At 45.9% G+C, this 17,084-nt stretch overlaps 1 protein-coding gene across 1 annotated transcript in view; it reads right to left on the bottom strand.

Annotated features, from left to right (window-relative positions):
* Positions 1–9,755: 9,755 nt before the first annotated feature.
* Htr5a (5-hydroxytryptamine receptor 5A) overlaps positions 9,756–17,084 on the bottom strand; it is a 12,902-nt gene continuing 5,573 nt past the window's right edge. Inside the window, exon 2 of the mRNA XM_021163901.2 lies at positions 9,756–14,095. Coding sequence (XP_021019560.1) covers positions 13,763–14,095 — 333 coding nt within the window. The 3' untranslated portion in view covers positions 9,756–13,762. The remainder of the gene's footprint in view (positions 14,096–17,084) is intronic.

Below are 17,084 nucleotides of genomic sequence, written 5' to 3'. Positions count from 1 at the left end.
CTTAGCAAATCCGCCTTGTGTTCCAGACTTCTCTCCCTCTGCTCCTGTCCCAGAGCGAAGCTCTCACCCTCCTGTGTGGCTGAATCCACAGTGCAGTATCCTCTCTTCATCCAGCCTCCCTGCTCACCTCCAAGGTCATCCCTTGTTTGAGGGTGTGGGGCAAGCTTGGCTGTAGAACCAGACTAGGCTTTTATATCACACAAGATAAAATGGCTGATTTAAGAACTATTGTGCAAAGCCTAGTTAAGAAGCAAAGGAAGAAACTACAAACTTGTAGAAATAAAGGAAAGAGAGAAAGTTGAGAGGGAGGGAGGGAGGGAGGGAGGTAAGGAGGGAGGGAGGGAGGGAGGTAAGGAGGGAGGGAGGAACTATTCCCTTTTGAGAAAAGACCTTGACAAGGACACACAGAACTGGACAGCCACTGTGAGTCTGTGGGTTGGAAGATTCAGTGGCGTCATAGTGCCTGTGTAACCCACTACGGTCTGCAGTACCCACCAAAACAACCATGATTCAGCAAGCCTGCTGTTCAATGCCAGTCCAAAGAAGAGGGACCCAGGAATGTCATCTGTACTCACAGGCTCATTTCAGGATTGTCTGCAATAGATAAGCTATGGAGTGAACCTAGAACTCCCTGGAAAGTTAGTGGATAAGGAAACCACAGCACACAGGCACAGATGGATGCTACTTAGGTGTAAAGAATGAACGAAATTCTGTCATTGGCAGCAACATGAGGAGAACTAGAGGACATTTGTCCAGTATGAGAAGCTTGACACAGAGCTGGGCAGCATAGGCCACCTTTAATTGCAGGATTCTGGAGGCAGAGGAAGGCAGAACTTTGTAAGATCATGACCAGCCTGGTATGCATAGCTCTAGGACAGCCAGGGCTGTGTAGAGAAAGCCTGCCTAAACTAACCAACCAAATAAAATCCAGACTCAGAAACATAAACAGCACATATTCTTATCCTCAGACTAAAAATGTAAGCTCCCATGTCTATAGCCAATGGGTGGGGTGCCTGGGGTTCACATTCATGTGGATTTTCAGTGTTTGAATGTTCTTAACACTGAGTCAGTCTTTGAGGAGACAGTTATGCTAATTACCCTGAAGACATCACCACACATCTTATATATAGCTATGTGTATTTATACACATTGAAAGAACACACTATAACCCCAAATATGTACGGTTCTGTGCCCGTCAATGATAAAAAGACCCAAAGCAGCCAATACACACTTCTGGCTTCTTCAGCCACTGCATACATTCAGTGTACACGTATAAATAGGCAAAAACAGTCACGCATATAAAATAAAGATAAGTAAAACTTAAAACTATCTGTTGGGCTGGGGAGAGAGCCTGGTGATTGAGAGCACTTAGAGCTCTTGCAGGGGACTCGACTTCAGTGTCCAGCACCCAAATCAGTTGGCCCACAACTGTCTGCCATTCCTGTTCTGGAGGATTTGTGCCCTCTTCTTATCGATGGGCACCTGCACACAAGCAAGCTCACACACACATACACATAAATAAATTGTTTCAAAGACCTACAGATGCCAACGAGCTCTTGAACACCAGAAGAAATTTTGCATGCTCCATCTTTGGTCCTAGTGGAAGGTGACAAGCAGAAACACAGAGCTGTGTGCTAGATGTGACTGCCAATGTCCTAGAGGGCCTCTAAGCCCTGCCCATTCCTCAGACTGAAATGCCCCCGGGGGCTGCCCTTCTCTGTCTCTTCTGCAGTTTCACACATTGTTTTTAAATGTCATACTGCACCTGTGTGAACAAGCTGTTCACAGGGGGTGGGAAGATTGCCCCCCTGTCTAGCCCCTACAGACAGCTTCCCATCCCCTGGGGACACAGTGACATTGCTAGCTCATATGTCTCCCCAGACTGCAATCCTGTTCTGGCTCCCACACTGGTGCGACTCAGCTGAACATTTATAGGATGTGTCAGATGACTCTCTTTTTTTCCTCCTTGTAAGTGTTTGGGAACAGGCGAGAGAGATTTGGGGTTGACAAATTGTTTGCCTCGGTAAAAATGTGTGTTTTCTTCCTTACATAAGGCATTGGGGAAGGCAGATGTACCCCTCTGAATATGTATGGCCTCACAGCTTCTTCTATTAATAATTCATGGTGCACACTCATGTCTACCCATCAGCAGGGTTACATAGCAAGAAGGGACAGAGAGCATCCCCTCCTCCCCCCTCGCCCTGGAAGTCCCTGCAGCCGGAGCAGACAGATGGGCACCGCATGCCTTGTTTGGTTCACCCTGTGAAAGATAATAACACACACTTTGCTGGAATTTTCTATAACCAGCCTTGATTACTTTGATAAACCACGGGGGACTCATCAGGACTCACACAGTGCTTCCCCAGCCAGGCTTCAGAGAGAAACATTTGGCTGCTTTTGTCATTTATTGGGCCAAAAAAAAAAAATGTTGCCAAACTAGTCTATTTGAAATACATTTAAAAGGGCCTTTTGCCACTCAAAGTCTGGTCTCCAGCTCAGGTAGCTTTCAAGGTTACAAACACTTTTGTTTCTGATTGAAATTTGATCCTTGACACTCTTGTCAGAAATATTTTAAAAGTGAAACTAGAAAATCACCTGCAATGTAAAATAGAGAGAAAAGCTCTGGTTGTGTGACATCATGGGGTGACATCATGAGAGTGACATCTCTAGCATGGGACTCTGAGGGTGACATTGTGGGGTGACATCGTGAGAGTGACATCTCTAGCATGGGACTGTGAGGGTGACATCATGGGATGGCATCATGAGAGTGACATCTCTAGCATGGTACAGTGAGGGTGACATTGTGGGGTGACATCGTGAGAGTGACATCTCTAGCAAGGAACAGTGAGGGTGACGTTGTGGCGTGACATCATGAGAGTGATATCTCTAGAATGGTACAGTGAGGGTGACATTGTGGGGTGAATCATGAGAGTGGCATCTCTAGTTCGGTACTGTGAGGGTGACATTGTGAAGGTCGCACCATGAGGGTCACACATCTTAAGTGTCAGTGTGAGTGTGGTATCATGAGGTTGACATCACAGGGTGACATCACAGGGTGACATCATGAGATTAGCATCATGGGACAATATCATGTGGCTGACATCATGCTGCCTTTTCTTCTTTCATAAATTCCTTTAAAAAGAGATGTGTGATAATCCCCCTTTCTTGTAGTTTATACAAGCACCTGGACTTAGTGATTGATGCTCCATGTTCTTTTTTGGTTAATACTAGAGTTGCATCTCTATTTTTCTTTTACTGAAAATAGTGAAAACACATCCGAGCTTTGGGACATGGCTCATTTGGTAGACCACACACGTTGGCATGCAAAAAGCACACAGATTCAACCCCAGCATCTTATAAACCAGGTGACTAGCATATGCCTATGATCCCAGCACTCTGGTGATATAAGAAGGACGATAAGAAGTTCAGGACCATCCTCTGCTACACAGTGAAGTCCAAGGCCACCTAGGCTATGCAAGGCCTTGTGAAAGGAAGGATAAAGGTAAAAAGGAAGCCACTGGCATGTTGAACAAGTTTGCAAGTCACCAGCATATGCTCCATTCTGTCCGTGTCCTCCATTCTGGCATCAGTATCTGTCCTCTGACCTGTTTTCATTCTGGTGAGTATGAAAAGGCCTGTAGTCATGACCTTGAATATCCTTTCTGTAGGTCCTGTTTGTCCTCTGTTGAGTTGCAAGAGCAGAAGAAGCAGGAATGGACGACCGGATGGCTATGACTAGACCTACTCCCAGTGGGGTTGGCATCTTTCTAAAAAACCTGATCATGGCACTGGCCCTGCAGGGCATGCAGAAAGCCTCTGTGAGGGGGTTAGAGAACCTGTCTGGAGAGCTCTGCCCATCTAGATGTAATAATAATAATAATGATGATGATGATAATGATGATAATAAAATTTGCCTGAATCAGAAAGTGATTCAGGAAGGCTTTCTCTAGGATGGGAACCAGGGGGAGCAGCGCAGCACCGTCTCAGCCTGCCTGCTGCCTTATCACTGCCCTGTGGCCTCCAGGCCACTCTGCCCACTAGAGGTTCTTGTGGCCACCTGCTGTCTACTCAGAATGTTGTGTGCCTAGTGGTTCCCCTTGGGGACACCATGCAACCCCTGCAACCTTTGATCCCTTGAGTTAACCAACACTTTTAGAAAGCTGTACTTCAGTCCTACTCAATTCCTTCAGATGGGATTCTCTCTCTTTCTGGGCAGAGATCATTGGCCATTCTCTCCTCATACAGCTCCTGTAAGACAAAGCCCACTAGCTTCTCTGCTGGGAGCTTGACCCTATCTTTGTAATGTGGGGGACCTCTCCCTGAGACATCCCTGCTTCTTCTATTTTCTTTCTTCCCTAAACTGAAACAATTATCATCTTAGGACTGGGAGACAGCCTGGTCAGTAAGGATGCTTTCTGTGTACGCATAAAGACCCAAGTTCAAATTCCCAGAAACCAAGTAAAAAGCCAAAGACACATGAGCAACTGTAACCCTAGCCTTTGGAGGCAGAGATAGGTGGGTCCTAGGAGCTTGCTGGCCAGCCATTCTAGCCAAAATAGTGAACTTCCAGGGCAGTGAGAAGCACTATGTCAAGGCAATAAGGCTGGGAGAGAGTGATGATGCCCAGTGTTCTCCTCTGGTGTCTTCATGTGCACACATTGATGTACTTGTATGCACCACACACACACACGACACACAAATAGCCTTCTCTCCTGTCCTTCCCCACACCTGATCTTGAACCCCACCATTCCCCTTCCCATACCCCCTCCCTCCCAGTTCCCACCTCCATCTGCCTCTTATGACTGTTTTATTAGCCCTTCTAAGTAAGAATCAAGCTTCCTCTCTTGGGCCTTCCTTCTTGTTTAGCTTCTTAGCATCTGTGGAGTGTAACATGGTACCTGCAATTTATGGCTAATATCCATTTATAAGTGAGCACATACCACTCATGTCCTTTTGGGACTAGGTTATCTCACTTGGGGTGATATTCTCAAGTTCCATCCATTTGCCTCCAAAATTCATAATGTCTTTACTTTTAATAGCTGAATAGTATTCCATTGTGTAGATGTACCACATTTTCTTTATCCATTCTTCAGTTGAGGGACATCTAGGTTGTTTCCAGTTTCTAGTTATTACAAATAAAGCTGCTATGAACATAGTTGAGCAAGTATCTTCATTGGATGTTGGAACATCTTTTGAGTATATGCCCAGGAATGGATCAGATTTTCTCTGTATATCCCTGGCTGTTCTAAAACTCACTTTATAGGCCAGACTGCTCTTAAAAGAGATCCACCTGCCTCTGCCTCCCGAATTCTAGGATTAAAGGTATGTACCACTACACCTAGCTAGAAGAATTTTTCAATTAGTCACTGAACCTTAAAGATCAAAGGCCTTTCATAACATTTTTTAAAAGTCAGTTTTTATTGTTTTAAAGACTCATAGGAAGATATGATTCATAAGAAAACAAAAACAAACAAAACACAAAACCTGGCACTCAGGAGGCAGAGGCAGGCAGATATGTGTGAGTTCAAGGCCAAGCCAGGGAGCCTTAGTGAGACCCTGACTCAAACAAACAAACAAACAAACAAACAAATAAGCAAATAAACAAAAAAATCTTGAGTATACTAGGTCTTTGGCTAGTGTTAAGAATTCAGGCAGATGTGAGTAGAACTACTGGCAGGGATTAGCACAGTAGACCTTTCTCTCTCTCTGGAATTCCAGCTAGCAGGCATGTGCTCAGTTTGGATAGGAAAAGGTCTACGGTCTGTGAGTCAGGCACAGACTTGACCCTACCATGCTGGCTGCTGCCTTGGTGTGGTGGAGGAAACTCAGCAAGAAGACACAGCAATCAGGAAGTGGGGCCTCAGGGATTCTGCCATTACCTGGAGAGAAGACTGGTTCCCACCATCACAGTGAGGCAGGTGAACATCAGAATAGATGGGGCCCACCTTTGGATTGAGCTATATACACACTCCTCTCCTAACAATGTACCTGGTGACCCAGAACCCCTATCTGCATCAAACCACTTAAATGCCCCACCTCAAATACTAGAGTAAATTGCTCCTGCCTACAACCCTGTGGTAACTCAGTTTTGTGGTTAGTTTCCACTCAAACATGTCCCAGAACATATCCAGCAGCTAGAGGCAAGGGTTAACCCAGCCTAAACTGATTTGGTGTCCAGGCGTAATAAGGCAAACTGTGTCCTTTGAATAGACATTTAGGGCAAAAGCAAACAAAGAAGCCTGTTTATTATCTCATTCCTATGCATGATTAGGTATGCATATGACTACATTCAGATGTATCATGGGAAGGAACTTATTTATTCAATAAAGGCTTACAAAACACAAGCCTGTCAATCAAAACTGAAAACCTCCCATATCCCACCCTTAGAACCCAACTCCTCTTTCTCCTGGTACCCATAAAAAGAGGCCCTCTACCTCTGGTAGCCCGCTGCTCTCTTGCAGTGTATTTGGCCTGGACCTTCATTTTGTTTCTGAACCCTCCAATCCCCAGCTACTTTGCTATTTGTGTGTGATTCTTCAGTTCTCAGAACAAGATGCCAAGGACTTGGAAACAGCTGGTCCAAACAAGACCACCGGCACAAAAAGACATATAAAACCAAAGTTCCCTGGGGGCAAAATGGAATTACAAAGGCCATCATGCAGGTGTTGGTTCAGACTGAGTACCAGAATCTTGGTGGCAGCTTCCAGCAGCAGCAGCAGCAGCAGCAGCAGCAGCAGCAGCAACTTTCTCCAGACAGTGTGGTCTATGGGTGGTTTCTAGGATCTGTCCTCCTGTCTCCAGTTCTATCCCCTGTGTGCTTCCAAACACAGGGAAAAGTTGTGGGGCTCCTTAGAGCCCAAGAGGAGAAATGGTTGTCATGGTCAGAGAAGCAGTCACTTCTCAGAGCTCCCTGAAGCTCCTCAGGGTACTGTCACCACAGCAAAGATGACTGCTGTTCTGCTAAGCCAGGAAGGGAAGCATTGACGTGGGTGAGAAGCTAACCCAGCAATGGCACAGAGTAACCAGGGTGGAGTTGGAGCCACAGAGACATCATTTCCAAGCAGCCAAGTCACATGGTGTGTGTGGGGGGGTTGGGTCAGGGAGAAGCCCATTCTGGATAATTCATTCGTCACCCAGCATTTATGTCAGAAAGCTTCTTTGTACACAGAGAAGGGGGAACCTGGCTTTCACTTGGAGACTGGATGCTCCAGCAGGAAACAATGACCATCCACAAGGTGGCAATGAAGGAAGATTCCCTGTTATCCCTGTTTTTGATAAACAGGGGGCTTCTGTTCCTCAGGTCTCCAGAGAACAGAGAGCAGCCTCCAGGAAGGGTCTGCTGCTCACTGGGAGGAAGACTTCCATCAGCCGCCATTCTAGAGTGACAAACTCCTACCCCGGGAAGATGGAGGACAGCTGATCTGCAGTTTACACAGCCAGACTGTGGGTGGGTGGGGGAGGTGGGAGGAGCCCAACTGGTGGCTGTGGGTCAGCTATCCCTCACCTATACTCTTGAGACCTGTGGACACTCTATTCAGGGTGGAAGTGTGGTGGATGGTCTTGCAAATGGCTTTTGCCACCTGAGTAAACCAGTAGGCCTGAGTCTCTTGGTCCAGGCCACACCTTTCCAAAAAGTTCTCCCTCCACACAAGGCTTCCATACCTCCCAAGGCTAGAGCCAAGCCCTCTTGGGCAACAGGAAGAATGACTCCTCACACCCGCAGGCTCCTCCTCCCCAGGACGTACCTCATCCATTAACAAGTCATCCATGGTGGAGGGACAGCCATGAGAGGTGAGGGATGGAAGAGGCAGACGACTTCCAGTTCCAGATTGTAGTCCATGACTTCAGGGAGGTCAAGGCAGGAACCTCAGCACCACATCCATAGTCAAGGGCAGAGAGAATAAACGCGACCCTTGTTTGCCTGTGTGATGTCAGTCAGCTAGCTTTCTTTACTCTCATGGAGTAGCAGGACCCAGTCCATAAAGTGGATCCACCTACATTCAGGGTGGTCTTCCCACCTCAATTAAAAACCAAACAGGCCGCCACAGGCTTGCCCACAGGTCACCTGATAGCTCCTCAACTGAAACTCTTCCAGTGCTGGGGTACAGTGGCACATGGCATTAGTTCCTGTACTCAGGAGGCAGGGGTAGGTGGATGGATGTCTCTGAGTTTGAGGCCAGCCTGGTCTACATAGCAAGTTCCAGGCCATCGAAGGCTACACAGTGAGACCTTGTCTAAAAATGAAAGAGACAGAGAGAGAGACAGAGAGAGAGAGAGAAACTCTCTTCTTAAGTCGTTCTAGATTCTGTCAATTAATAGCTAAAATTAACTAGCATATTTCTTAAAGGAGTCAAGTCCCACCAGAAAAAAAGAAAAAACAAAAACAAAAAAATCACACCTCAGTTCAAGATAGCTCTTCCTTCCCATGGGATTTGTACCAGAAAACTGGGACATTTACCATGGTTGCCTGGGCGTTTAATGTGCTGCCTAGAAGTAGGCAGAAATCCTGCACAAGGGTGTTTGGATGGAGGCAGACTGTCCATTAGCCTCCAGGAAGCAGTGGTGAGACTTACTGAGGGGCTAGCCATCTGCACACAATGGCTTATGACTGTGAGTTCTTCATCTCACATCATACTGGCAGACAGACTGACTGACTGATGGACTTGTGACCTGTTCTGGACATATCAGAAGTTAAACCTTCTTGAGGGTATCATCAGAGTCCAATGCAACTGTCCCAGATCGCTTGTCCCTGATGAGTCACTGCTGGAGCCTGCTCTGTTCAGCTCCTCCAGGGGCCCCAGAGAGGCCTGCAGCTGCTTTCCTGGTGCCTGCTGGAGGGTACCACCATCTGGCTAGCCTCATTCCTCTGAGATGCTTCCTGGGATCATCTCCCAGATGCAGAAACCTGGCCCTTGCATGGAGATGGTGCCTGAGGAAGCAGCTACCACCTCCTGATGGAGGGAAATCAGGAAGCTTAGGCGTTCAGAGGAGTGCAGGGTGTGGGGAGTATGGCCACCCCATTCCTCTTCCTAGGGGCCTCTCAGGCAGAAAAGGTGTCTGGGTCTGAGCTGCAGCCATACCTGAGCCACCCCTGGAAGAGCATCAAGCACCCTTCTTGACTCTGCATCTATAGAGTAGAGCAGAAGGCCAGGGAGAAACCTTAGGCCCAGGCTTCAAAAATGATGCTACTGTTCTTTTTCCCATCATTTTTGAAGCCTTGGCCTATAGAACCCGAAATATCTGCTCACCTGTCACTATTGTACCAGGGAAACACAAGGCTTCGCGTGGCCCAGAGAGTCTCAGATCCCCCAGCAGAGCAGAGCCTTCCCTTGGCATGTCGTCTATAGTGGAACCGCAGATCTGTGGTTTCTTTCCTGTTTCTGTAAGCGTGTTCCTAGTCACTCTCGAGTTTGGGCAGGGTATCTTGGGCCTTCTCAAAGCCTGTGTGGTAACGTGGACCTGGCAGAATGGGCACAAGTGATGGGCACTGGTGTTTCTAGTGACTGACTTCTGCTGTGGGTACCAGTAATACCCCACCACCACCACCACATATATTGGCATTCGAGAATAATGGAAAGAGTGCTGGAGAGATACTCGGCTAAGAGCACTTGCTGCTCTTTGCAGAGGACCTGGGGTCGGTTCTCAGTACCTACATCAGGCAGCTCATGATTGCCTGGAATTCCAGCCCCAAAGTATCTGTGGCCTCTGGACATCATAGGCACCCATACTCATATGCACAAGTCCACACACATTCACGTAATTTAAAAAATATTTTAAAGAGTAATGGAAAGCACCCCACAGATATTTGAATTGCATACTAGAGACACCAGTCCACATTTGCATCTTATAATGTTGTTTATCAATATATCTTGGCATTGAGACGGAAGTGCAATAATTAATTGATCGTCACTCCTTGTGCATCAGGTGTTCCATGCTCGGGGTTTGCAGAGTATATGACTTAAATGTTGTCCAGGAGATGCTAAATACATATGAATGGTAATGTGTGAGTTCATCTTATGAAAATATGAATAATTACTATATTTAGTAATTTAGTTAATATTATTATATACAGTTATATATTATATAACAGAGATTCAGTCAGTGTGATTATAGTATCTTTCTCTGATTAGAGTGACCAGAATCATGGGGCACTGAGGAGTGCGAACTTCCATTTCTCCCTCAGTCTTAATGAAAACTTCAAAGGAAATGGACCTTAAAAAAGAAATGTATCTGGGCCTGGAGAAATGGCTGTGTGTAATAGCACTGGCTCCTCTTTTAGTGGACCTGAGTTCAATTCCCATCAACTACATGGTGGCTCACAAATATCTGTACAGTTCCAGGGGATTTGGTGCCCTCTTCTGGATTACACAAGTACTGCAAGTACATAATTCACGAACATGTAGACAATCATACAAATAAAATAAAAACTAGAGGTTAAAAAATCACTGTATTTATTGTTTTAAAATTATATGTACATGTGTGTGGGTTTGCACATGTGTGCATGCCTGTAGGCAGCTGCTCAGGCCCGAGATATCAGATCCCCTAGAGACGGTGTTACATGTGGTTATGAGTTGCCTAATGTGGCTGAGGATAGATAGAATCCAGGTCACCTGCAAGAGCAGGATGTGCTCATAGCCACTGAGCTGTCACTTTAGCTTCAAATAAACCTTTAAGGAAAAAATAGGTAAATATTGAAGGGTGGGACTGGATGAGAAACCCCACCAGAATTTTTAGATAGACAGACATGGTACAGTTTACACTGGACTCCATATACGGTGTCCATTCCTTCTCTTGTGGGCACTCAACAAACACATCCTCATTATAACACTGAAAAGTCAAGTGATCCTCCTGGGTCCCCGTGATCCTGGGGACAGGAACTATGAGGAAGTAAGCGAGTCTATATCTTAAAGTACTTATGAGTCTAGTATGTGAACTAAGAAATGCATGGAAGCAAAATAAAGATCTAAGGAAATGCCAAGTAAGTTCTCCACTGCATTGCTTTCATGCACAGACAGGAATCCACATGAAACATGTCCACAGCCACGAAGCTGGCTGTCGAGCTCCTTTCACCAGTTCATACTCTGGCGTAAAGATTGTCTTTGCAGGAAATTCAAGATAACCTCATGTCAAAACCACAAAGAAATCATCACAAATTTCCTATTTTGGAATGTGGATGGATACAATTTATTATATACAATATAATATATCTGTGCCTTCATATCATATATATATATATATATATATATATATATATATATATATATATAGTTTTGATTTGTGCATTTGTGAAATCAGGGACATGGAATATAATGGAGTTTTATTGCCCTAGAGTTTGGAGATGTTTTGAATGATGGGTAAGCTGTTTGTTTTAAATTAAGGTGATATGGGCGAATGGTCCCATGCGGTGATAAAAGTGGTGTGGGTCGGTCGGGACCCTTCAGGTGGCGAGGATGGACTAAGTGCTGCTGTGAGCACTCAGCATACCAGGGTGGGCAGTCACTCTCCTGCTGCTACAGAAGAGCACCCCGACTTTCCTTGGGTCTAGAGGCTCATCATAGTGAGTCCTCCAGGCTGAGCATAGGCAGTAAAGGACAGAGAGACAGTGCAGAGTTTGCAGTTAGAACATTCTATGTGCATCACTTTCCTAGGACTCAGACTCAACAACAACAACAAAAAAACAAGGCCAAAAGAAAAAGAGAAAAAGCTGTTGTTGAAACCATTGATGAAACCTTGTTATAAGAACAGTCATGACAGTCATGGATGTGTGAGTCCTTCGTTCTGTTTACTTTCCAACCTGGCTCAGGCCAGTCTCCAGTACAGGGTGTGTGTCTAGTCTAGACCACTGCTCCAAGACAAAGGAGCTCAGAGTACTGGAGAATTTTTTATCTAAAATCCCTCTTGGTCTGGGTGTGGTAATACATACTTTTCCAGCATTCAGGAAACAGAGGCAGAGGTAGAGGCAGGAAGGTGTCTGTGAGTTTAAGATCAGCCTGGTCTACACAGTGGGTTCCAGGACAGCCAAAGCTACTTATAGTACAGCCCTGTGTCAAACATAAATAAATGAACAGATGGTTATAACCTCATAAGGATGAAGTTGTCACATCACACTTCCAGCCAACTGCAGACACATACCAACTCTCTGTAATGGCAGCATCATCTGGGTGTGCTGAGAGCCCACTTCCTGGATGAGGATTCTTCAGCAAATGGCCCCTGGGTGGCTGTAAAAGCAAACCAGTGTTCCTTGCTGCTGGAATTGGAAGTGTGGGTGCTTTTGCTCCCTCGGGATTTTGCTGAGAACCACATGCTATGAGTTGTCCACAACCCTGTAGGTCCTGATAGCTCTATCTTCAGTTTATGGGAGAAGTCAGCACAGACAGGGGTCTCGAAAGGTGACTGGCTCTTCTTTCCCTCCTTGGCTCTTTTGATAGTGTTCTCAGAGTTCCCTTGGGATAGCCTTGGGGGTAAGAGTGTGCCCAAGGTTTTCTATGGCCATATAAACACTGTGTCTTCCCTAGCCTGTCTTGACTCACCAGTCACACTGCCAACTTGATAGTGGCATCACTTGACCCTTGTCTGCCTATCTGGTTAGGTTCATATACCAACAAAACCATCACTATAAAATGGCCAGCACTCCTGCTCACTTCATGTGTCTGGTTGTCAGGTCCTTATATAGTCACCAACTATGAAACTGTATTTAAAAAATAGATAGATGATGGCTGCTGTTAGCCTAAAATTTTAATATTTAAGAAAGAAACACTAAGGCTAGAAAAATTTTAAAGAAATTAGACCAAGAAAAACTCATAGTAAATAAATAATTTGATAAATTCTGTGAAATTGGTAGATTTTTCTATTTTTCATGAGCAATTGTTTCAAAATGGAAGGAAATATTTTGCTTTTCCAGTTGATAGACTGAGTTGATTTTAACTAGAAACTGTCCTTTGGGGGGGGGGCGACAGAGAGAAACAGAAACAGAGATAAAGACAGAGAGACAAAGAAAGAGACAGACAGAGAGACAAACAGAGGGGGACTTTGTGTTTACAATGAACAAATGGTAAAGACAGGAATCACTGTGTATCACAAATGGGCTGCTGCTTTGATATGTTTGGGGACAGAATTTGTGATCAAATATTAGGAAGGACCCCATATTGGGACATACACTCCAGGACCACAGAGCAGAACTCTGAAATGAGGGCTGCTCTGGAAAGTTTGCCCTTATGGGCTGCTGCTTTTCAAAAAGTCTCTCCAATGAATTTGCTGTTGCTATATATGTTTTAGATAGCTCAGGCTGGTTTTGAACTTACCCTGTAGCCCAGGCTGGCTCCAAATTTGAGCTCCTCCTGCCTTAGTCTCCTTGGTGCTAGGGTTACAGGTGTGTGTGTGATCCCCACTAGCCTTGTTCTTTCTGTCTTTCTCTGCCTGCCCCAGTTGTCTCACTTCCTCCCTCCTGATGTTCTAATCAAACTTCTCCTGTCTCTGCTGGAGTGGAGTTGAAGGAGAAATGGGCACTTTGTGGGCCAGGTCCGTGGCTGCTGGTACAGAGTGAGGAAGAGTGCCCAGATTGGGGGACATAAACCACCAGAGCCTTCAGGTGAATACAACTTCCAACACATAGAACTGAAGTGAGCTGAGCTCTGATGTGACCCTGGTGCCCTTGGCAGATGGATCTTGTCCTCAAGACAGCTGGGCAGACTGCAAAGGTTCATGGGACAGTATAATCCACTGAGCTACAAGCTATGGGAAGAAGGCACTCCCATGTGGTCTCTCATTGTTGCTTGGAGAAGAAGACCTTGAAAGCACTGCTGTAGCTCCTGTTGAATGCTGTGTAGATGAGTGGGTTGAAGAAGGAATTGGAATAGCCCAACCACAGGAAGATGCTCTTCCAGATGGCAGGGACGTCCCAGGAGCACAGGGGACTGATGAGCTCCGTGACGAAGAAAGGGAACCAGCAGAGCACAAACACTCCAATGAGGATGCCCACCATGAGGGCTGCCCTTTGCTCCTTCTGCTCCCTCCACGTATCCCCTTCTGTCTGGAAGGTGACGGTGGCATGGCGGACCGTGAACACCATCTGGGGATGTTGCGTAGCATTCTTCACCTGCAAGGCACAGACAGACACATTGTAAGGAGATGCCACTTCACACCTGCCAGGTGGTGGCCAGACAAAACCCGGGTGTGGATGGGGGCCCCACAAACCACTCCAAAGGAAGTGTTGAGGCTTAGTTGGGGAATCCTGCACACTAGAGGGCATAGCAGTGAATGCCAAGGCTGAGCTCTGCATCTTAGAAAGGAGAGGAAGCTACAGCACACAGAGTTCCATGCAAGTGACTCCCTGTGGCTATCTGCTCTGCTAATGGCACAGCAAAAATAAATAGAATGTGGGGATGTTGTGATTAGTTGTAACTGTCAACTTGATGTAAGGCAGAATCATCTGAGAGAAAAGCCTTAATTGAGGAATTGTCTAGATCAGCTTGGCCTGTGGGCAGTGTGTGCATGCGTGGGTGTGTGGGTGTGTGCTTGAGTGCAAGTGTGTGTGTGTGTGTGTGTGTGTATGTGTGTGTGTGCGCACACACGCACAAGCACGCGCCCAGCCCACTATGGGAAATCATCACCAGGCAAGGCATCCTGAATTGTATAAGGAAACTAGTTGTATTTAAGCCAGTGGTTGTTAGCATGTGGGTTGTGATGCCATTGGCAAACCTCTATCTCCAAAAGTACTTACATTATGATTTATAATGGTAGCAAAATTACAGTTATGAAGTAGCAATGAAGATAATGTTATGGGTGGGGGCTACCACAACATGAAGAACTGTATTAAAGGGTCACCTTATTAGGAAGGCTGAACACCACTGGTTTAAGCCATCTTACAAGCCAGCTAGCAAGAAGCACCCTCCATGGCTCCTGCTGTACTTTGGCTGTGAAGTAAGTTCCTTGGTTAGAGGTGATGCTGTGTTGAATAGCAAGCAGGCCTGCCTTGACTTCTCTCAATGATGGACTATGGTCTGGCATTGCAAGCTAAAATAAACAATCTCCTCTTCTAAGTTGCTTTGGCCAGAGTTTTATCACAGTGAGATAAAGAAAACCAGAACACGAGGCATGTGCATTTAATGGCAAAGGCATAGGAGACAGGCTCACTCCATGATGGTGAGTTACTGATGGCCAGTCTGTGAGGGAGTTTCTAGGTTGGAGAGACCTCCCCCAAGTGTTTGTGGCACCATCTATAGGCTGGGCTTCCACACTGAAGGAAAGGGGAAAGTAAGCAGTGTGCCTTTACAGTGTCTGTGAACCTCAGGCTCCTGCCAGGGTGCCTTTCTGCCCTGAAAGATTGTATCCCCAAACCACGAACCAAAGTAAATCCTTTCTCCCTTATGTTGCTTCCATCAGGCATCTTATCACAGCGATAAGGAAAGTAATTAATATCTATCCTAACAAGCACATTATAAACAGAATAGCGGAGATTGAAGATTCACTCACCATAGCTCTCATATCAGGAGCCCCAACCCAGCAGCCACTGACACCCTGTGGCACTTAATATTTTCTCTTGCCATCTGGGGGCTGACTGACTATGGCTTGCTGCTGCCACCCAGCATCAGAGTGGACCTACTGCATACCAGTAGCCTAAAGAGGAAAATCAAAACTCCAAAGTGAAGCTTAGCATCTATCAAAGGAACAGTCTCTTCCTCCCATCATTCACCAAACCCTAGGAAGTCAGGGATAAACGTAGGGCCAGGTATCTAGAATGTTCATGTGGGCCTGCTCTAAAACATTAGAATATTCTAGAACTTTTCTTCTGATATGAGATTCCCAAAGGGCAGGTGAAGGTGGCTCAGTAGGCAAAGGTGCTTGCCACCAAGCCTGATGACTTGAGTTCAATCACCAGAGACTACATGATAAAAGGCAAGAACCAACTCTCCTAGGGCTTCCAGGAGTTGTCTGACTCTTTCTCCCTCAGGAAGTCTGCACCTCACTTGGCATTTTTTTCTTGAGCCAAACTGGGCATTGCTGGTGGCAGTAGGGATCCTGGCAACATGAGGATACTATTAAAGCAGGGCAAAATTAATTTAAAAATTAATATTAATTTGTGGCTACTGAAGACATGGGGGTGCTGCGATACTAGGGGTACTGAAGATGTGGGGACACTAGGACATGGTTTTGTTTCAGCAGTTCTTCAGAGTTTATTTCCATATTTCACAGAAAAGCATTTCCCCCATTGTCCTCTGTTTTTCTTCTGTTTGCTATGATTAAAAAAAAAAAAAAAAAGCTGGGCGTGATGGCGCACATCTGTAATCCCAGCACTTGGGAGGCAGAGGCAGGAGGATTTCTGAGTTTGAGGCCAGCCTGGTCTACAAAGTGAGTTCCAGGACAGCCAGAGCTACACAGAGAAACCCTGTCTTGAAAACAAAAACAAACAAAACAAACAAACAAAAAAACCCATAACCAAAAACAACGAGGGAAGGAAAGGGTTTATTTCAGCTTACACTTCCAGGTCAGTCTTCTTCACTGAGAGAATTGGGGCAGGAGCCTAAGCAGGAGCTGAAGCAGAAATCTTAGAAAATGCTGCCTGCTGACCCACAGCCTCATTCTCTGCCTCCCTCACACATTAAATGCTCAGCTGCCTAGGCTTAGGGCTGCCTGAAGTGGACTGGGCTCTCCCACCTCATCAGTCAAGACAGTCTCTCACAGACACGGTCACAGACCAATCTGACTTGAGCAGTTTCTCAGTTGGCGTTGCCTCTTGCCAGGAAACACACCAGGTTGGGTCAACTAACATACTTCCATATGAAACTTGGGTCCTTCCCCCAGGCCATGTTCTGGTGCTATGTTCAATACCAAACTCCCAGCCCCTGTAAGAGGTCAGTGAAATCACTGTCCATGGGCTGTTAGGAAATCCTGGGTGGTTGAAAATTTTTGCATTTTCTCTTGTTTTCAGGTTTGTGTGCTCACTCTGGCCAGCTTCCAGACCTTGGCTCTCTGCTAATCAACGGCTACCACGAAGAACTTAGCGGAGTCTATAGAGTAACCTTATACTGGTAACTGTAAGAGTTTAGAATGCTCATTAGCAGGTCTTAGAGAGGCTAACACAGTGT

This window comes from Mus caroli, chromosome 5 (genome assembly GCF_900094665.2).
Source record: "Mus caroli chromosome 5, CAROLI_EIJ_v1.1, whole genome shotgun sequence".
NCBI classification, from domain to species: domain Eukaryota; kingdom Metazoa; phylum Chordata; class Mammalia; order Rodentia; family Muridae; genus Mus; species Mus caroli.
This window is presented reverse-complemented; position numbering and strand designations above follow the sequence as displayed.